The following is a 22658-nucleotide window of genomic DNA, read 5'->3' as shown; positions in this document are numbered from 1 at the left end:
TTCCTATGTCCTGTCGTTCATTACAGCTGAAATAAGCTGTTTTTCTTCTGAACTAGTTTTAGTTTCTAGATTGACCTACTGTTAGGTATTGGAACTTGACCTCATGCTATAGATACAGTACCAGTCAGAAGTTTAGACACACCTACTCATTCAAGGGTTTTTCTTATTTTTTTTACTCTTGTTCTACATTGTAGAATAATAGTGAAGACATCAAATATATGAAATAACACAGTAACCAAAAATGTGTTAAACAAATCCAAATATAATTTATATTTGAGATTCTTCAAAGTTGACACCCTTTTGCCTTGACAGCTTTGCACACTATTGGCATTCTCTCGACCAGCTTCATGAGGTAGTCACCTGGAATGCATTTCAATTAATAGGTGTGCTTTGTTGAAAGTTAATTTGTTGTGACAAGGAAGGGTTGGTATACAGAAGATATCCCTATTTGCTAAAAGACCAAGTCCATATTATGGCAAGAACAGCTCAAATGAGCAAAGAGAAACAACAGTCCATTATTTTTATAATTTTTATTTATTATTTTGCCTTTATTTTGCCTTTTGCCTTAACTGACTAGGCAAGTCAGTTAAGAACAAATTCTTATTTTCAATGACGGCCTAGGAACAGTGGGTTAACTGCCTTGTTCAGGGGCAGATTACTTTAAGACATGAAGGTCAGTCAATCCGGAACATTGAGTACTTTGAAAATTTCTTCAAGTGCAGTCAACTGTTCAGAGGAGACTGCGTGAATCAGGCCTTCATGGTCGAATTGCTGCAAAAAATACACTACAGAAGCACACCAATAAGAAGAAGAGACTTGCTTGGGCCAAGAAACAAGAGCAATGGACATTAGACCGGTGGAAATCTGTCCTTTGGTCCAAATTTTCCATTTTTGTTTCCAACCACCGTGTCTTTGTGAGACGCAGAGTAGGTGAACGGATGATCTCTGCATGTGTGGTTCTCACCGTGAAGCATGGAGGAGGAGGTGTGATGGTGCTTTGCTGGTGACACAATCTGTGATTTATTTAGAATTCAAGGCGGACTTAACCAGCATGGCTACCACAGCATTCTGCAGCGATACAGTCCCACTAAGCCCAAACCAGATGGGATGATCTTTTGTTTTTCAACAGGACAATGAGCCAACACACCTCCAGGCTGTGTAAGGGCTATTTGACCAAGAAAGAGAGCGATGGAGTGCTGCATCCGATGACCTGGCCTCCACAATCACCTGACCTCAACCCAGTTGAGATGGTTTGGGATGAGTCGGACCGCAGAGTGAAGGAAAAGCAGCCGCCAACAAGTGCTCAGCATATGTGGGAACTCCAACACTGTTTGAAAAGCATTCCAGGTGAAAGAATACCAAGAGTGTGCAAATCAGTCATCAAAGCAAAGAGTGGCTACTTTGAAGAATCTAAAATAAAATATATTTTGGTTACTACATGATTCCATATTTGTTATTTCATAGTTTGTCTTCACTGTTATTTTTCAATGTAGAAAATTGTAAAATAATGAAAAACCCTTAAATGAGTAGGTGTGTCCAAACTTTTGACTGGTAGTGCATTGCTGTAGGTATGGATCACTGTAAACAAACGCAGAAAAATTACAGTAATTTTCAAAAATAATTTGCTAAATTTCCCAAAATCCTAGTTGTAATATTCCCCAAAATCGGGAGGGAATAAGCAAGAAATCCGATATCGTCCAACCAGGATTTCTGGGAATTTGGGGAAAGTTACCGGAATTTGGCAACTATAGCAACCAGCATACACTGTGTACATATCTTTTTGGGTGGGGGACATATAGTTGATTGCCCATCTCTCTTCAGCTGACCTGAACCATTCAACAGTTCCAATATTCCTATTATTTTTCTTACCAGACTTGATCTTTTGTAAAATTTGTAAAAAATAATATTTTAGAAGTCTACTTATTTGTTGTATTGTTCTTTAAAGGGGTTAGTATTGAGAATTCAAGATATTTTGGTAACATTTCATGTTATGATTGCAGTGTGAGGCGAATTACAGTGTGCCTGTGTGTGTACACGCATACATTCAGTTTATTAGGTACACATAAATGCTTTGCTCCTACAGACAGTGAGTCACATGGCCTGCTGTATAAAACAGGCAGACAGGCATCGAGACATTCAGTTACTGTTCCATTGAACGTTAGAATGGTGACCTAAGTGACTAAGCGTGGTATGATCGTCGGTTCCAGTATCTCAGAAACGGCCGGCCTACTGGGCTCTTCACCTCACGACAGTCAGCAGCAGTCCTGTGGGCGAAAATAGCTTGTTGAAGAGAGAGGTCGAAGGAGAATGGCAAGAATCGTGCACGGTAACAGGCGGGCCACAAACAGGCGAATAACTGCGCAGTACAACAGTGGTGTGCAGAACGGCATCTTGGAACGCACAACTCGTCGGACCGGGTTCCACTCTTATCAGCTAAAAACAAGAAGAGGCTCCAGTGGACATGAGATCACCAACACTGGACAATAAAGGAGTGGAAAAACATTGTCTGGTCTGACGAATCCCAGTTCCTTTTGCATCATGCTGACGGCAGAGTCAGGATTTAGCATAAGCAGCATGAGTCCGTGGCCCCATCCTGCCTGTTGTCAATGGAACAGGCTGGTGTTGATGTAGGGAACGTTTTCCTGACACACGCAGGTCCCTTGATACCAATTTGAGCAATGTTTCCATGCCCTGAATAATTCAGACTGTTCTGGAAGCAAAGGAGTCCAACCTGGTACTAGATGGGTGTACCTAATAAACCGGAAACTGAGTGTATATAAAGTATATTATATTCAGAAGAGTAGCTGTATCTTTCAGACATGTGGTTGATTTGAATCTAAAAAGGCATATGGATGGGATTTCTGTGTTGGGCTGGTATTCAATCAAACACCAGTACAGGAAAATCTGCACTGTGGAAAAACATTACCACCTTGCGAAACATGAAAGTCGTGATTGATAAACAACGTTTACTGGTCGAAAAATTATCCGAAAACAAACTCTTTTTTGTTGCACTGGAGAGAAAAAAAAATCCATTCTGTGTCTTTTGATTGAATCCAACCCTTGATCTGTTCTGATTAGCAGATAGATACTTCCAGAAACATTTACCAAAGCACAGTCTGAAACAATGACTTACTTTGGGTTTGTATGCATTTATTTCCTCCAGATACATTTTGTGCTTCTTTCCCATATTGAAATAACCGCTCTCTTCTGTGGATTTGTGGACTAGTTCTGTACTGTAGAATTGTGGTGTCACTTCTAAAGCCCTCCCCATGGCCAAACGGCTTCTCTCTCTATTGGTTCCTCCTTGGGATTAGATTTACAGATGTTTCTGTATGGAAGTTTAACTGTCCACTCGCTTATTAAAACACAGGAACTTGACGTACATGGATGATACACTCTTTAGAAATAAAGAGTTCTTGGTTTGGCCCCATACGAGAACCCTTTGGTGGTGCAAAAGGTACTAACACGTAGAGCATTGCATTAATGAAAGGAAAGTGTTATTTTCAGATGGTTCTCCTATGGGGGACAATTTGAAGAACCCTTTTATGGTTCTAGGTAGCGCCACCTTTAAAGAGTGTACAGCATGTGGTGTTCAATACAACCCAGTACGACCAAAAGTGGCGCTATCCAAAGTAAAGACGTGGTCGAGTTTGAGACTTTCTAAGCTGTGAAATGGCTTCAGTTCAAATGAGGTTTAAGTTGTTGTTTTGGTTATAATGTTGTGATCATATCTAAGCCTATAACTGTTGGCAACACGGTAGTATTGCAATGAACACGACCTAAAGTGCAAGTCCGATAACCTAAATACCAGGTATTATGCAATTGCAAAAAAGTATTTTTAACTTTTGAATTATCTTGACTATTTTTGTTTATTTTGATTGCTTATGCAGAATTGCTTTCTAATAAATCTATAGCTTTTTGAAGTGGGGTAAGATTGAAAAGTTGACATTGTATTGTGAAAGAGTTAAGATAATATATATACACATACAAGAATTTCATTACACACACAGTGTTGATATGATTAGGAACATTGATGCTATATTCTGTATGGAGGTGAATAAATCATCCCCCCCCCCCTTTACAAAAATATACATCTCTTGGTTTGTTTGTCTGTCTCTTGAGAATCTGAATTCATGAAGATATATTTTCACCAGTTAAACTCTCAAGGAAGCCAAAAAAAAATCCTGAACTGGTTTGGTGTAGAACTCAGGGCCTGTATTCTAAGTGAGGACGAGTGCTGATCCTGGATCAATGCAAGATCAGTATGTTATTTTACAATATAAAATAAAAAAGACAGTGAGCCTTTTTAAAGCAGTTTATTGATTTTAAAACGGACTTGCAGTGTTAGCAGTGATTGACACAGCACTTATAAAGCTTAATCTCTTGGGACAGATCTACGTAAACGTAACTGGTACTGTAGAATTTGTCGGGAAGGAAATGGAGAAAACGAGCAGCAGTAGCTTGCAAAGAGAGCTGGGTGAAGCTTCTCGTTCCGTTTCAGCTCCTCATTTTAAACACGCATGGACCCAGAACTTCAAGCAGCTGACCAATAACCCAGAACTAATGTCTTGCATAAAGAGAACATTTGATTCCTTTTTTTGAGCTCTAAAGCAGACAACACTTGAAGCATTCTGAATTAAAGTGCTTTTTCAACATCAACAACAAAACAGTATTGCAGCAATAACCGTGACCACTGACCGTTTTATAGGGAAAGAAATGTCACATTCAGAATATTGCAAAGAAAAAAAAAAAGTTTTACATTTCAATATAATGTAACATTGCACATCTATTGTAAATAAATCACTGTCTGCAACCATGTCTTGGTCATTTCATTGTGTCATACTATGGTTTGATTTTACATGGCCCAGTAATGTGAAATGAATCTAGTCTAAGGAGTAAAACATATTGTCTGGACAGATGAGAATAGCTATTCACAACTGAAACACTTTTTTCAACTTCATTTAAAAATGTAAATCAAATAAATGTAACTTCTCCTGAGCAGAAAGAAAGCTAATCCTATGAACTTGGGCTAGGATCATCAGTACGTCGGGGATTCTCGTCGTTTGAGAGGTCAAGGACACAACGGATGTTGGCTGTTCAGTTCCCCAGACCTTTTTTGTCGGCTATCCCGATTTAATTTTCTGACATGTCTTAAAAAAAAAAATGTTGGTCGTGCATCTTGTAGTATATGAGCAGTGCTACGACGCGATGGACAATGTCTGATGCTAATGAGAACGCCGCGTGTGAGACCTAAAGAGACGGTGAAGAGGAACGCAACAACACGCCCGGTGTGGACCGAGGTGACGGGGAGCCTGATTTGGTGGAGCTGGGGAGAAAACACAGCTGCCTTTTTTAAATGAGTTGGTGTTACATGACCCGATGAACAGCGTTTCATCATTTTTTTTTTAGACCGTTCCGTTGGTCCTTAACGTGAAATCTCCACGCACCGGGGCCATGCAAAATGAACTCCAACAATATTACATCTGCCTTCCTATCAATTTAATGTCTTTATTTAATAAAGTCCATATTCTGCGCCTCCATCGATTTCTGCACTCCAATAAAATCAGCTGTTTGTGTTATGACATGTTTTTCTATGACAACGGATAAAACACCGGACAGGATCAACTAGAGAATCACGGTGTAATGTGAACACCCACGTCCTAGGGGTGAACAGGGGCGGAATTCAATATTTATGACAAGGGATTTTTTTTTTAATCGGAAAATGTGAGCCAAGTTCAGATTTTAGAAGTATTGTAGTGAATGCCCAGCATAGGTTTTTGCATTGTGTAAAATAAGAAGGGCAATATTAATATTATGAGCTGACCCAACACATTGTGAATTACAATCCTGTTTGGACGGTTATTATAGTATTCTGAACGGGAAAAAAGTAAAGTTACCCTGTTGGTCAGATTCATGCTGCTCACTCACTGTTTCATGTTATAGAAAAGAAGAAAAAAACTATTTGTAGAATTTCTACACAGTGATTAAACTCGGTCAATATGAGCAGTGAGTGAATGTTGGACGGGCAGTACACATGAGGACTTCCATGTTATCTGCATGTTGGGAAGTGGACATGAATATTCAGAATGAATGAAACCCCCCCCGCCCCCCAAAATGAACTAGCCTGAAATTCAGTCTGTTAACATTTCACTGCTTTGCCTCAGGGGTCACGTTAATGCAGAATTCTGCGTTGTTCACCACGGCCCCCCCCACCAACATTTTATTTTATTTTAAAACGCATGAGTAAATAAGAATTTGTTCTAAACTGACTTTAAAAAAAAGATATCATTTTTAATGAGAAATATCTTGTTGCGTTTTGGGAAACGCAGTTCTAAAATGCTACTTATTGTCTCATTTTGTCCTTCAGTTGCACTTCTCTACTTGGATGAGAATTCACAAAAGGGCAATTTTATCAGAAGACAAGAGCTCTGACTGTGTAGCTACTTTCCTCCAGTACTTTTCTCCGGTACAATGATTAACTTTAAGAAAAAAACATTAGGAGCTGGTTACATTCTACTGAAATCTGATGGCTATGCGTCGTTTTAGCAAAAACAAATACCTTGCTTTTTCATTGTAAACTCATTTACTTGAGTGCCAGCCAAATAGCATTTGCACCTTCTGTTGTCATCTGATGAAAATGAAGCTATTTTGTTAATGTGTTGGACTAATGTATTTACTGTGAAGGAAAACTATAGCTGCACGCCCCTGATCACTCTATTGAAATGGTTTAAAATGCAGATTTCTGAACTCTTAACACGACCCCTGTGCCTTGTCATGCCAAACATGTTTGGAGTATAATGTTGGCACAAACAGACTAGATTCTCAACGGTAAACAATAAACCATTATAAATTATAAAATGGAGGGCTGTCAATTACATTGGTTGTACTGTCCACTTCTCTGGCTCAGTGCCATTTCCCTTAACTACCACCTTACCGTGGGACCAATTCCATTCCATTTCACTTGACATTTAAACTTGACTTACGTAACCAATTTGAAAAGAAAATTACTCATCAATACAAACTGAATGTGCAGTTCAAATGGAATCAACCTCAAACGTTCCCTTCAGAGGGTCAAGACCAGCTGTAGCTACTGTACATCTGTCCGACAGACCACGTCCCCAGTCCAGAGCCTGTATTCACAAAGCCGATCTAGGATCAGGTACCCGCTTGTCCATATAATCTTATTCATTATATACACACATTATGATATAAACGTCAAAACTGAGCCGAGATCAGCACTCCTACTCTGCAACGTTTGTGAATACAGACCCAGAGCAAACGACAACCACTAAGTGATCATGGTATTGAAGGGCATCCTAGCCTCCTCTTCCTCCTCTTCCTCCAGAGCGCTCCTCGTCTCCGGCCCATCAGGGCAGAATATGAGCCGCAGCAGCGCCAGCCCGCCTCTGACCAGCAGCCTCAGCAACAGGAAAGCAAACGGCACCGTAATCTCCATCAGGTGGAAAATAGACGCGCTGAACTTACTGAGAATACAAGTGAGGAAGAAAGTCCCCAGGGCCACGCACGGGTACAGCGCCAACTTGGCCAACATGAAGGCGTGCTCGCGGCCGCCGTAACGCACATACGGGTGTAGCGTCTCGCGTTCGCTGAACAGCGCTGCCACCCAGATGGCTAGCTGGAAGACGCCGGCAAAGAAGATGATGACGCAGCTGATCTGGATGGCCTCCAGTTCGTTGCGGGAGTTACGGGGAAACTCGTGGGTCAGCTGGTAGGCCAAGGGTAGGCCCCCTACGAAGGCCAGAGAGAAGGTGTTGAGGAGGCCCATGAAACGAGTGGTCCTGGGTGAAAAGAGAGAGACAGAGGTAGGTCACAGTCACTGTGTGTAAAACTTTCCCCAAATACACAACAGTATAATTCTAATGTACAATACACTCATTTTCTTTGCCTTTAACCTGACAACTGCAGATGTAAAACATTTTTTTTTTTTAAACTGTACATTTAATTGGATTGAATTTGTTCTATATTACCTGGTGACGTGAAGGAAGAGAGAGTGATGGACAAACCAGAGGAGAGCCACAGTAGCGAAGGAGCCGAAGTAGGCCAGGTATTCTGGACCGTAGTTCTGCAGGGCAGCCACCAGACTCCCACCATATTGTTTCTGGACCATCACTGGGTCAGGCACATTGTCCTCACTGGAAAAAGAGATGATCATTTACAAATTAGCATCATTTCATTACAACAACTATTGATCTTCGTCTGCCTGCCCGCGCGCACACGCCCCAAACAGAAACACTAACCATATGTCTAAGATGAGAAGAGTAGCTACGATGGCGAACACGCCATCGCTGAAGGCCTCCACCCTCTCCTTGCTGAGGGGTTCGTTTGGATGGTACGTATAAAACATCATGGAATCTGGCGTCTCCTCCACCTGGCCTGAGAGGTAAAAAGCACATCAACATACTCTACATGACCAAAAGTATGTGGACACCTGCTCGTCGAACATCTCATTCTAAAATCACCGGAATTAACATGGAGTTGGTTCCCCCCCTTTTCTGCTATAACAGCCTCCACTCTTCTGGGAAGGCTTTCCACTAGATGTTGGAACATTGCTGTGGGGATTTGCTTCTATTCAGACACGAGCGTTAGTGATGTTGGGTGATTAGGCCTGGCTCGCAGTAGGCGTTCCAATTCATTCCGATGGGGTTTAGGTCAGGGTCTGTGCAGGCCAATCAAGTTCCTCCAGACTGATCTCGACAAACCGTTTCTGTATGGATCTACCTTTGTGCACGGGGGCATTGTCATATTGAAACAGGAAAGGGCCTTCCCCAAACTGTTGCCACAAAGTTGGAAGCACAGAATTGTCTAGAATGTCATTGTATGCTGTAGTGTTAAGATTTACCTTCACTGGAACTAAGGGGCCCAAACCATGAAAAACAGCCCCAGACCATTATTCCTCCTCCACCAAACTTTACAGTTAGCACTATGTATTGGGGCAGGTAGTGTTCTCCTGGCATCCCCCAAACCGAGATTAATCCGTCGGACTGCCAGATGGTGAAGCGTGATTCATCACTCCAGAGAACGTGTTTCCACTGCTCCAGAGTCCAATGGCTGTGAGCTTTACACCACTCCAGCCGACGCTTGGCATTGCACATGGTGATCTTAGGCTTGTGTGCGGCTGCTCGGCCATGGAAACCCATTTCAGTTGACTGGGGGCAGCTTTAGCAGGGCAGAAATCTGACGAACTGACTTGTTGGAAAGGTGGCATCCTATGACGGTGCCACATTGAAAGTCACTGAGCTCTTCAGTAAGGCCATTCTACTGCCAATGTTTTTCCCTATGGAGATTGCATGGCTGTGTGCTATATTTTATACACCTGTCAGCAACTGGGTGTGGCTGAAATAGCCGAAACAACTCATTTGAAGGGGTGTCCACATACAAAAGTAAAGTCAACGTAACACACAGGTATAGAACATCAGTCTGGGACCTTCTATACATTTAGCCTGAACACAACAGATCTCTTCAACTTACAAATGAAATATATTATGATATTATGGTAGTTAAAGTCTTTTTCTTCAACCTCAATGTACTGTTAGGTTATTTGTTTATACCCAACATTAGACAGACAATCTAAATAATAAAGAATCTCAACCTTATTTCAACCTAAACGTAGCAATTAGCATCCATGTAGAACATACTCACCGATAGCTTTGCTGCGGCACCATTTTAGAGACTGGGAGATGTAAGGCAGGAAGATTACGATGGCTAGGATCACATAGGACTGAAAGACAACGGGAGAACGTTGGTATGACATGGGACTGAAAGACAACGGGAGAACGTTGGTATGACATGGGACTGAAAGACAACGGGAGAACGTTGGTATGACATGGGACTGAAAGACAACGGGAGAACGTTGGTATGACATGGGACTGAAAGACAACGGGAGAACGTTGGTATGACATGGGACTGAAAGACAACGGGAGAGCGTTGGTATGACATGGGACTGAAAGACAACGGGAGAACGTTGGTATGACATGGGACTGAAAGACAACGGGAGAACGTTGGTATGACATGGGACTGAAAGACAACGGGAGAACGTTGGTATGACATGGGACTGAAAGACAACGGGAGAACGTTGGTATGACATGGGACTGAAAGACAACGGGAGAACGTTGGTATGACATGGGACTGAAGAGAACATCTTGTTTCAAGAGGCTAAGACTGATTTGATTGAATTATTACTAAATTAATGTTTATAAACAGTTCACAAGCAGACTGTACAAAAACATTGATAAAAGATATACAAAACAGATATCCCACTGGGCAAAAACTGGGGCAATAGTTCTAACAATACTGCCCTGCACACCTCACTGGGGCAATAGTTCTAACAATACTGTCCTGCATACCTCACTGGGGCAATAGTTGTAACAATACTGCCCTGCATACCTCACTGGGGCAATAGTTCTAACAATACTGCCCTGCATACCTCACTGGGGCAATAGTTCTAACAATACTGCCCTGCATACCTCACTGGGGCAATAGTTCTAACAATACTGTCCTGCATACCTCACTGGGGCAATAGTTCTAACAATACTGTCCTGCATACCTCACTGGGGCAATAGTTCTAACAATACTGCCCTGCATACCTCACTGGGGCAATAGTTCTAACAATACTGCCCTGCATACCTCACTGGGGCAATAGTTCTAACAATAATGCCCTGCATACCTCACTGGGGCAATAGTTGTAACAATAATGTCCTGCATACCTCACTGGGGCAATAGTTGTAACAATACTGCCCTACACACACACACACACCTCACTTCTTAGTCCCAGAGGAGAGAAGAGGAAAAGGGAGAAGCGGAGAAAACAAAAAGAGGACGAGAGAAGAAAAGGACTAACTTACCATCTGGAAGAAGATGAATGAGAAGATACTAGCAAAGAAGCACATGATGGGGACCCTCATGATGACCTTCAGGATGTGATGTTTATAGAACACCTGGTTCTCCGACACCTGGATCTGGTCGTTGAGCAGGAACGGACGGCTGAAGCCGTACACCACTATAACAGCCTGGGGAGGGAGGGAAGTAGAGAGGGAGGGAGGGAGGGAGGGAAGTAGAGGAGGGGGGAGGGAAGTAGAGAGGGAGGGAGGGAGTAGAGGGAAGTAGAGGGAAGAAGAGGGAAGGAGGGAAGTAGAGAGGGAGGGATGGAGTAGAGGGAGGGATGGAGTAGAGGGGAGGGAGGGAAGTAGAGGGAAGAAGTAGAGGGAAGGAGGGGAGGGAAGTAGAGGGAAGTAGGGAAGTAGAGAGGATAAAAAATAAAGAATAAGGATAAAGTAGAAGTAAGAAGTAGGGAAGTAGAGAGGGAGTAGAGGGAAGGGAAGTAGAGGGATGGGGGGAAGGAAGTAGAGGGAAGGAAGTAGAGGGAAGTAGAGGGAAGGGGGGAGGGAAGTAGAGGAAGGGAAGTAGAGGGAAGTAGGGAAGTAGAGAGGGAGTAGAGGGAAGGAGGGAAGAAGAGGGAAGTAGAGGGAAGGGAAGTAGAGGGATGGGGGAAGGAAGTAGAGGAAATGAAGTAGAGGGAAGGAAGTCGAGGGAAGTGGGGGAGGGAAGTAGAAGGAAGTAGAGGGATGGGGGGAAGGAAGTAGAGGGAAGGAAGTAGAGAGGGAGGGATTCAACTATAGTTTTACTGTGTAATTACACCAAGAAAAACAACATGTAATGATGCGGAAGGTTGTGAGTTAAGAAATTTCACACACACACACACACACACACACACACACACACACACACACACACGTATCCTCACCTGAATGAAGCCTAACACCATGACGCAGGCACAGAACAGGAGGATTCCCAAGATGTTCTCAGGAAACGTTGCCATGAGGGAGAACTGCAGAGGAAACAGATGGTGTGTGAAAGGGACTGTGTTCTTATTGGACAAGTTCAGACAGCAACTCCCCATTTCATCTCTGATGACACATTTCCTACCAGTCAGTCAGCCAGCCAGCCAGTCAACCAGTCAGTCAGTAGGGCCGGGACCATACCAGCCAGTCAACCAGTCAGTCAGTAGGGCCGGGACCATACCAGCCAGTCAACCAGTCAGTCAGTAGGGCCGGGACCATACCAGCCAGTCAACCAGTCAGTCAGTAGGGCCGGGAACCATACCAGCCAGTCAACCAGTCAGTCAGTAGGGCCGGGAACCATACCAGCCAGTCAACAGGGCCGGGACCATACCAGCCAGTCAACAGGGCCGGGACCATACCAGCCAGTCAACAAGGGCCGGGACCATACCAGCCAGTCAACCTCTCAGGGCCGGGACCATACCAGCCAGACAACCTCAGTCAAGGGCCGGGAACCATACCAGCCAGTCAACCCCAGGGCCGGGACCATACCAGCCAGTCAACAGGGCCGGGACCATACCAGCCAGTCAACAGGGCCGGGACCATACCAGCCAGTCAACAGGGACGGGACCATACCAGCCAGTCAACAGGGCCGGGACCATACCAGCCAGTCAACAGGGCCGGGACCATACCAGCCAGTCAACAGGACCGGGACCATACCAGCCAGTCAACAGGACCGGGACCATACCAGCCAGTCAACAAGGCCGGGACCATACCAGCCAGTCAGTAGGCCCGGGACCATACCAGCCAGTCAACAGGACCGGGACCATACCAGCCAGTCAACAGGGCCGGCACCATACCAGCCAGTCAACAGGACCAGGACCATACCAGTATCGCGATACAAAACACAAAGCAGATTTAACTTGTTTAGGAAAAACGGCCTTAATGTTGGTAGCAAACACGCTGGTATCCAGAGTTACATGTATTTATTATCCAGGCTATATATACAAACAATATATTACATACAGCAGCTTTATAAAAGGACCAAGGAGTTTTGGTCTGCTTCATGTTTTCATTTTTTTTGTTGCCATGGACAAAATATTGTGATACTGGCCCTATCAGTAAATCAGTGTAAAGTTCACATCCCACTGACTGACTGATCTAACATGATTCAGACTCACTGTGTATGGTAGAAAGGTGATCAACATCATACAAGCCTAGAAGAGAAAAAGGGGAAGGTTTAGAACGTTGACCACAGTAAAACACATGGCTTCACTACATGGTGAATCATACCACCGTGACAATGACAGAAGTGAAACTGTTTTAGTGAGTTCATTTAAGGACATGTCCTATATCCTGACCAAATGGCCCAGTGGTTTGATGCTATATCCTGACTAACTGGCCCAGTGCTTTGATGCTATATCCTGACCAACTGGCCCGGTGCTTTGATGCTATATCCTGACCAACTGGCCCAGTGGTTTGATGTTATATCCTGACTAACTGGCCCAGTGCTTTGATGTTATATCCTGACCAACTGGCCTGGTGCTTTGATGTTATATCCTGACTAACTGGCCCGGTGCTTTGATGTTATATCCTGACCAACTGGCCTGGTGCTTTGATGTTATATCCTGACTAACTGGCCTGGTGCTTTGATGTTATATCCTGACCAACTGGCCCAGTGCTTTGATGCTATATCCTGACCAACTGGCCCAGTGGTTTGATGTTATATCCTGACTAACTGGCCCGGTGCTTTGATGTTATATCCTGACCAACTGGCCTGGTGCTTTGATGTTATATCCTGACTAACTGGCCTGGTGCTTTGATGTTATATCCTGACCAACTGGCCCGGTGCTTTGATGTTATATCCTGACTAACTGGCCCGGTGCTTTGATGTTATATCCTGACCAACTGGCCCGGTGCTTTGATGCTATATCCTGACTAACTGGCCCAGTGCTTTGATGCTATATCCTGACTAACTGGCCCAGTGCTTTGATGTTATATCCTAACTAACTGGCCCAGTGCTTTGATGCTATATCCTGACTAACTGGCCCAGTGCTTTGATGTTATATCCTGACTAACTGGCCCAGTGCTTTGATGCTATATCCTGACGGTTCATGTCCCAAAGTGGGCACACCATATAAGGGGGGCAAATTGAGCCTTTATGTGTTGTGGTCCAGGGTTGTGTGGTGTGGTCCAGGGTTGTGTGGTGTGGTCTAGGGTGGTACAGGGTGGTGTGGTCCAGGGTGGTGTGGTGTGGTCCAGGGTGGTGTGGTCCAGGGTGGTGTGGTGTGGTCCATGGTTGTGTGGTGTGGTCCAGGGTTGTGTGGTGTGGTCCAGGGTTGTGTGGTGTGGTCTAGGGTTGTGTGGTGTGGTGTGGTCTAGGGTTGTGTGGTGTGGTGTGGTCTAGGGTTGTGTGGTGTGGTCTAGGGTTGTGTGGTGTGGTGTGGTCCAGGGTGGTGTGGTATGGTCCAGGGTTGGGTGGTGTGGTCCAGGGTTGGGTGGTGTGGTCCAGGGTTGGGTGGTGTGGTCCAGGGTTGGGTGGTGTGGTGTGGTCCAGGGTGGTGTGGTCCAGGGTGGTGTGGTCCAGGGTGGTGTGGTGTGGTCCAGGGTAGTGTGGTCCAGGGTGGTGTGGTGTAGTCCAGTGTGGTGTGGTGTGGTGTAGTCCAGGGTGGTGTGGTGTGGTGTAGTCCAGGGTGGTGTGGTGTGGTGTAGTCCAGGGTGGTGTGGTGTGGTGTAGTCCAGGGTGGTGTGGTGTGGTCCAGGGTGGTGTGGTGTGGTGTGGTCCAGGGTGGTGTGGTCCAGGGTTGTGTGGTGTGGTATGGTCCAGGGTGGTGTGGTCCAGGGTTGTGTGGTGTGGTATGGTCCAGGGTGGTGTGGTGTGGTGTGGTCCAGGGTTGTGTGGTGTGGTCCAGGGTGGTGTGGTGTGGTGTGGTCCAGGGTTGTGTGGTGTTGAGAAACAGTAGTTCTTACTAGGTTGAGAAGTGCAAGGCAGTCATCAATACGTTCAATGACTTGAAATAACCTGTAAAAACACACAGAGAGAAAGACGTGACCATCAGTACATCTCCAAATGGTCACCAAACATGATATTACTTAACATGGCAGTCAGTGCTTCCTACCTCCCTTCCTTCCTTCCTTCCTTCCTAGAAGTAATCACAGATCTCAAATCAAATGTTAGTCACATGCGCCGAATACAACAGGTGTAGACCTTAAATAGTCTGGGTAGCCATTTGACTAGATGTTCAGGAGTCTTATGGCTTGGGGGTAGAAGCTGTCTAGAAGCCTAATGGACCTAGACATGGCGCTCCGGTACCGCTTACCTTGTGGTAGCAGAGAGAACAGTCTATGACTTGGGTGACTGGAGTCTGACAAATTTTAGGGCCTTCCTCTGACATGGCCTGGTATAGAGGTCCAAGATGGCAGGAAGCTTTACCCTCTGTAGTGCCTTGCGGTCGGAGGCTGAGCAGTTGCCATACCAGGCAGTGATGGTGCAGCTGTAGAACCTTTTGAGGATCTGAGGACCCATGCCAAATATTTTCAGTCTCCTGAGGGGGAATAGGTTTTGTCGTGCTCGCTTCACGACTGTCTTGGTGTGCTTGGACCATGATAGTTTGTTGGTGATGTGGACACCAAGGAACTTGAAGCTCTCAACCTGCTCCACTGCAGCCCTGTCGATGAGAATGGGGGCATGCTCGGTCCTCTTTTTTCTGTAGTCCACAATAATCTCCTTTGTCTTGATCACGATGAGGGAGAGGTTGTTGTCCTGGCACCACACTGCCAGGTCTCTGACCTCCTCCCTATAGGCTGTCTTGTTGTTATCGGTGATCAGGCCTACCACTGTTGTGTCATCGGCAAATGTAATGATAGTGTTGGAGTCATGCCTGGCCGTGCAGTCATGAGTGAACAGGGAGTAGAGGAAGGAGCTGAGCACACACCCCTGAGGGGCCCCTGTGTTGAGGATCAGTGTAGGGGATGTGTTGTTACCTACCCTTACCACCTGGGGGCGGCCCGTCAGGAAGTCCAGGATCCAGTTGCAGAGGGAGGTGTTTAGTCCCAGGGTCCTTAGCTTATTGATGAGCTTTGAGGGCACTATTGTGTTGAACACTGAGCTGAAGTCAATGAATAGCATTTTCACGTAGGTGTTCCTTTTGTCCAGGTGGGAAAGGGCATTGTGGAGTGCATTAGAGATTGCACCATCTGGATCTGTTGGGGCGGTATGCAAATTGGAGTGGGTCTAGGGTTTCTTGGATGATGGTGTTGATGTGAGCCCTGACCAGCCTTTCAAAGCACTTCATGGCTATAGACATGAGTGCTACAGGTCTGTAGTCATTTAGGCAGGTTACCTTAGTGTTCTTGGGCACAGGCACTATGGTGGTCTGCTTGAAACATGTTGGTATTACAGACTCAGACAGGGAGAGGTTGAAAATGTCAGTGAAGACACTTGCCAGTTGGTCAGCGCATGCTCGGCTGCCTTGTGAATGTTGACCTGTCTAAAGGTCTTATATCGGCTGCGGAGAGCGTGATCACACAGTCTTCCGGTGCAGCTGGTGATCTCATGCCTGTTTCAGTGTTATTTGCCTCGAAGCAAGCATAGAAGTAGTTTAGCTCGTCTGGTAGGCTTGTGTCACTGGGCAGCTCTCGGCTGTGCATCTCTTTTGTAGTCTGTAATGGTTTGCAAGCCCAGCCACATCCGAAGAGCGTCAGAGCCGGTGTAGTATGATTCGATCTTAGTCCTGTATTGACGCTTTGCCTGTTTGATGGTTCGTTGGAGGGCATAGCGGGATTTCTTATAAGCTTCCGGGTTAGAGTCCCGCTCCTTGAAAGCGGCAGATCTACCCTTTAGCTCAGTGCAGATGTTGCCTGTGTCATGACGTTGCCCTCTTTGAGTACAGGGAGGACAGTTGACCCCCTCCCCCTTGCACCATCCCCCAACCTACCTCCCCCCACCCAGGCCCTGTGTGAAGGGGTGGTAAAATTCTAGAGGAGAATCTCCGGCCACATGGCCATAGAGAGACACAGGAAATTCTTCCAACTCACAGAATTGGGGAACCGAACGACATTTATGTTCTGGAGAAGGTATAAAAGATTGGTGAAGAATCCAGCTACGAACTGGTCCGCTTGGTACAATTTTGTGATACTCAGAAGAGACAATATAGCCATATTACCATAATACTGTTTATATAATAGCCTCAGCTATGGGACTTGCATCTAAATGGTTGTATAAAATGTATTAATAAGGACAAAGCTATTTGTAATACATTGAGATGCTATGTACTGATGTTAATGTGATAGAATGTATTTCTGTTCAAAGATTAAATCAGTCATCGGCACGCCCCCAGAACATGCTTGTCACATGACGCCTGGTCCTATGTTCACGTATAAAACCCCACCCTGATTTAATTTCTTGAGACCAGCTTACCTCAGAAGAGAGAGCCAAGGTTTGACCACCCAATGCCTCTACTGAAAGTTACCTATACCACGTGCTTAAACTTTTAGACTATCGAGACCGACAGAATAAGAACAAGTCTTTGATATTAATTATTAGTCTGCAGCTAAGTAAATTATATCATTGAACGTGAAGACCAACGAAACATCCATTCTATAACGACATTAATGAATGTCGCTTTGAAAGATCCATTCTAACCGAGAGAGAGAGAGAACGGGACAAAAACTCTCCAACAGGACAAAAACTCTCCAACAAGGAGCCCGACGACACACTGATTGCAATTGTTCCCGAATGAGTGAGCGTTCATGTACAAAGGATTAGCATATCAATTGTTAATATTAATGAATATATAATGTTATAATATAGGAAAGTAATATTAGGAAAATTATAACTTTGTAATCTGAATATTTTCCTTGGTGCCCCGATCTCCTAGTTAATTACAATTAAACGATTAATCAGTTTAATCGCGTGATAATAATTACAGGGAGTTAATTGATAAACATCTCTTCAGTTTAATGGTGCCCCAAAGATACGACACCTGTAATCCATGGCTTCTGGTTGGGGTATGTACGTACGGTCACTATGGGGATGACGTCATCGATGCATTTATTGATGAAGCCAATGACTAATGTGGTTGACTCCTCAATGCCATCGGAGGAATCCCAGAACATCTTCCAGTCTGAGCTAGCGAAACAGTCCTATAGCTTAGCATCTGCTTCATCTGACCCCTTTTGGAATTATGGTCAGATTTGCCAAATGGAGGGCGAGGGAGAGCTTTGTATGCATCTCTGTGTGTAGAATATATGTGGTCCAGAGTTATTTTCCCTCTGGTTGCACATTTAACATGCTGATGGAAATTTGCTAAAACTGATTTAAGTTTCCCTGCATTAAAGTCCCCGCTTACTAGGAGCGCCGCCTCTGGGTTTGCTTATGGCGGAATACAGCTCATTCAATGCTGTCTTAGTGCCAACCTCTGACTGAAGTGGTATGTAAACAGCTACAAAGAATACAGATGAAAACTCTCTCGGTAGGTAGTGTGGTCTACAGCTTATCATAATATACTCTACCTCAGGCGAGCAATAGCTCGAGACTTCCTTAGATATAGTGTTACTTACAAAAATACATAGTCCGCCGCCCCTTGTCTTACCAGACGCCGCTGTTCTATCCTGCCGATACATCTTATAACCAGCCAGCTGTATGTTGATATTGTCGTCGTTCAGCCACGACTCCGTGAAGCATAAGATGTTACAGTTTTTAATGTCCCGTTGGTAGTTTAATCTTCCACGTAACTCGTTGATTGTCTAAAGATTGCACGTTTGCTAGCAGAATTGAGGGAAGTGGGGGTTTATTCGACCGCCTTCGAATTCTCAGGAGGCAGCCCACCCTCCGGACCCTCTTTATGCAGATTACGGGGATCGGGGCCTGTTCCCGAGGAAGCGGTGTATCCTTCGCGTCGGGCTCGTCAGAGTCGTGAAAGAAGAAAAATGATCCTACCAGTCCATGGAGAATAATCTCACTCCTGATGTCCAGAAGTTATTTTCGGTCATAAGAGTCGGTAGCGGCAAAATTATGTACAAAATAAGTTACAAAAAACAAAAACAAAAAAGTTACAAACTACGCAGATAAACAAAAAAACGGTTGAGGGCACGTAAAACGTCTGCCTTCTGCTCCGGCGCCATCTTACTTTATCCGATCTAAATTAGTTTAAACGGGTGAAATGAGTCCTGTGGTAACTTTGCTTACACCTATCCAATCAAAAATAGGCTAACTTTGTGCTTACCTCAAGAAAACAAGAAAGAACAGGGCATATGATAAATCATGACCTATGACCTCACCTGATATGAGCAGCCCATGCTACGGTCACTATGAGGAAGGTCATCAGGTACACTGCTATCTTGGTGGTGAGCAGAACCTGCAGACTCTCCTTCAACTCCTACCAGACAGAGATACTTTTTATTTATGCATTTCATCAGATGTTTCTGTATCAATTTTCAAAATATATTATTGGAAATATTCTATGGTATATATATAATGTTATCACGTTATTAGCCTACATATTATAGCGTAACTACAAGGTTTACCTACCTCGTTATCTTGGACCTTTGTATGTGCAACAGGTAATATCTGCAAATACATAGCTAACATTAAATCTAAATTGCATTTGTCACATGCTTCGTACACAACAGTGAAATGCGTACTTACGGGGTAGTTTTCCAACAATGCATTTACATTTGACATTTTAGTCATTTAGCAGAAGCTCTTATGCAGAGCGACTTACAGTAGTGAATACATACATTTCATGCATTTTTTTATTTATTTTTGTACTGGCACCCTGTGGGAATCGAACCTACAACCCTGGCGTTGCACACACCATGCTCTACCAACTGAGCCACAGGGAAGGCTGTATAATGCAGAGTTACAGATAAACATAAAAAGAAAAAATGTTTTTAAATAGTCCACGGTGATGAGCTTGTTGCTCCATTCCAATAAATATCATGGGTGTTATTCAGGTGACATGATGATCGACGCTGGTCTGCCAGCTGGACTATTACCCGCACCGGATCTGTCGGCTATAGCGCACCTACCTAGATCAGACTGGGCACATTCGCTAAATAACGCAACATTTTGTGACAAAACCCATCAGTAGAGTTGAAAATGCTATAGAAACAAATGTACATTTAAGTCATTTAGCAGACGCTCTTATCCAGAGCGACTTACAGTAGTGAATGCATACATTTCATACATTGTTTTTTTTTCTTCTCCGTACTGGTCCCCCTTGGGAATCGAACCCACAACCCTGGCGTTGCAAACACCATGCTCTACCAATTGAGCCACACGGGACCGTCAAATTTCCAGAATAGGGTGTCATTTATATATTTTATTATTATTCCGTACATGGGGAATTTAAACGTAAAAGTTATGTGCACTACGTCATCACGCACACAACAGGTCCATTTGATGGAAACATCTCTGGTGGGAAAATGTTCATTGTTTTTATGCGTATTGTTTAAATATTAGCATGAAAATCTGTCACCAATTGGATGGAAACATGGCTAATGGCTGCCATTTTCACCCTATTCTGGAACTTTGAGGGTTTTATGAGTTATGAAATAACCACTCTAGTAATGTAATTTGATTTCGATGGTTAGTAGACTGTTACCAGGCTAGAAATGTACATTATGTCCACAGAGTTTCTTAAAAATGTCCCTGCTTCTCCCTACCTACCCACCTACCTACCATAACAGTGGCTATGATTGAGATGAGCGCATCACTGTATGCCAGTAGCCTGTGGGAAGACTGCGTGCTACTGTGTCCATCCCTCTCCGACGGTGTAACACTCTCCATGAACGAAGAGCCATGGCTTCTTAATAATATCCTTTTCTTCTCCATCTCCTCGTCAACGTGATGCTCTATGATCTCGGTGTCGCCGTTTTCTCCCATTTTAACCGGTGGTAACGGCACGATTCAAGTGACAAACGGGGTGGACGGGCGGCGGAGCTGCAAACATCCGAGCACGGGATCTTTGTTTGCAAATAATAATGACAGCTGAGATCGTGAGGAGACCGGAAGAGCCAGTTTAATGGGAAGGCAGTCTTGGGAAGTACTGCGCAGATGCATGATTTGATATCAACGAATCCTCAAATCAGAACTCTTCAAGGAAGTGACCTACCTGACGTAGTTGGCAGGAAGTGACAAAAAAACACTCCGCATGTGCATGGGCCAAAAGTCTACTACATTATTTAAAGATCAAATTTGTATAAAATAAATAATATGCTTATGTGTACGTTATAGACGTGCTTCAAACCGCCAGATATGTAGTCTATTCATCCATTGATTCATTGATCCCCAATCATGTGGGTGCGTTCCAGGTGGTCTTTTATTGCAGTCAAACTGCAGAAGACCAGATCAAATGTATGTATATAGCCCTTCTTACATCAGCTGATGTCACAAAGTGCTGTACAGAAACCCAACCTAAAACCCCAAACAGCAAGCAATGCAGGTGTAGAAGCACGGTGGCTAGGAAAAACTCCCTACAAAGGCCAGAACCTAGGAAGAAACCTAGAGAGGAACCAGGCTATGAGGGGTGGCCAGTCCTCTTCTGGCTGTGCCGGGGTGGAGATTATAACAGAACATGGCCAAGATGTTCAAATGTTCATAAATGTTCATAAATGACCAGATCACACAGAACGTCTATGGAACCAAACACTACATTTAGCTTATGACAGAGCATTCTTCTGAGATATGACCAATGACTTAGTGGTGAATGAATGGTCAGTGATGACTTCACTCGTCCAGGTGTGTGTCACAAATGGTACTATTCCGTAGTGCTGTACTTCAAATCAAATGTAATTTGTCACATACACGTGTTTAGCAGATGTTATTGCTGGGTTGTAGCAAAATGCTTCTAGCAATACTTTTTGACTAGAGCCTTGTGGGCCCTAGTTGGCCCTTAGTAATTAAATATCTAGTTTGCACGTCAGCAGTGGCGGTTCTAGACTATTTCAACTGGGGGGGCCAAGCTGGGACCAGTTATACTGTTAGAGGGGCCAGTTACATTAGACGTTATTGTTGTCATATCGTTTTCTTCACTGCATTAGCAGGCAAAAGACCATCTTCATAATCATTAGTTGTTGGATGGGCCCCTGTGACAACAATTTTGGACTCCCTTGTGGCCCCCCTAAAATGTTGAGTATGAAATAATTTTTTACATAACAAATTTTTGCTATTGTTCTTTTTTTTACATCCGTTATTAGACAGTGGCAACGGTGATGATTATGAACATGGTCTTTTGACCTGCTAACGCAGTGAAGAAAACGATATGACAACAATAACGTCTAATGTAACTGGCCCCTCTAACAGTACAACTGGCCCCAGCTTGGCCCCCCTCTCTCTCACAGAGAGCTGTATGTCAGTGTAGAGAAACACACTGTAACATATACACAACCAAGATAACAGAGATGACGATGTTTGTCAGGGAATTCTGAAGTCCAAGAGGTTGAAACAAACCTTTCTGACGATTCGGCAACACATGTCAATACGAAGACCAACACGCAGAAAACCTACAAGTGGGCCCAAAAATACATTTCTGTATATTATGTTGTAATATCCGATATGTTGGTGTTGTGGTTTCACATTGCTACATGTAAAAAAATGTATTGAGATAATTCATTTTACCTTATTATTCAATATATTCTGACTTGTATCAAGCTTTTAAGACTTTTCTAAAATTTTAAATAATAAAAAACATATACACCAGTGGGTTAAGATAATCAGTGGTGTGTATTTGTGGATGACAATCTTCTCCAAATATTTAACCAATGCATTTAAAAATATATATATATTTATCTTTCGTCTCTGTGTTTTCATAATTTCTCGCCAATTAGCAAGCGGGCTGAATCTCACCGGAGAAGTCATCC

General features: G+C 44.1%; 1 protein-coding gene across 1 annotated transcript; it reads right to left on the bottom strand.

The window, feature by feature from the left end:
* Window positions 1–4300: 4300 nt before the first annotated feature.
* tmem175 (transmembrane protein 175) lies at window positions 4301–20837 on the bottom strand. The gene is made up of 11 exons (XM_014143498.2): window positions 20479–20837; window positions 19327–19365; window positions 19077–19174; window positions 14766–14817; window positions 12977–13012; window positions 11762–11845; window positions 10863–11027; window positions 9661–9739; window positions 8259–8394; window positions 7989–8153; window positions 4301–7799 (listed from the first exon to the last, which is right to left on the bottom strand). The coding sequence occupies exons 1-11, from the start codon at window positions 20680–20682 to the stop codon at window positions 7289–7291; spliced, it is 1569 nt and encodes a 522-aa protein (XP_013998973.1). The 5' UTR covers window positions 20683–20837; the 3' UTR covers window positions 4301–7288.
* Between the last annotated feature and the right edge of the window lie 1821 nt (window positions 20838–22658).

This window comes from Salmo salar, chromosome ssa15 (genome assembly GCF_905237065.1).
Source record: "Salmo salar chromosome ssa15, Ssal_v3.1, whole genome shotgun sequence".
Lineage (NCBI taxonomy): Eukaryota > Metazoa > Chordata > Actinopteri > Salmoniformes > Salmonidae > Salmo > Salmo salar.
This window is presented reverse-complemented; position numbering and strand designations above follow the sequence as displayed.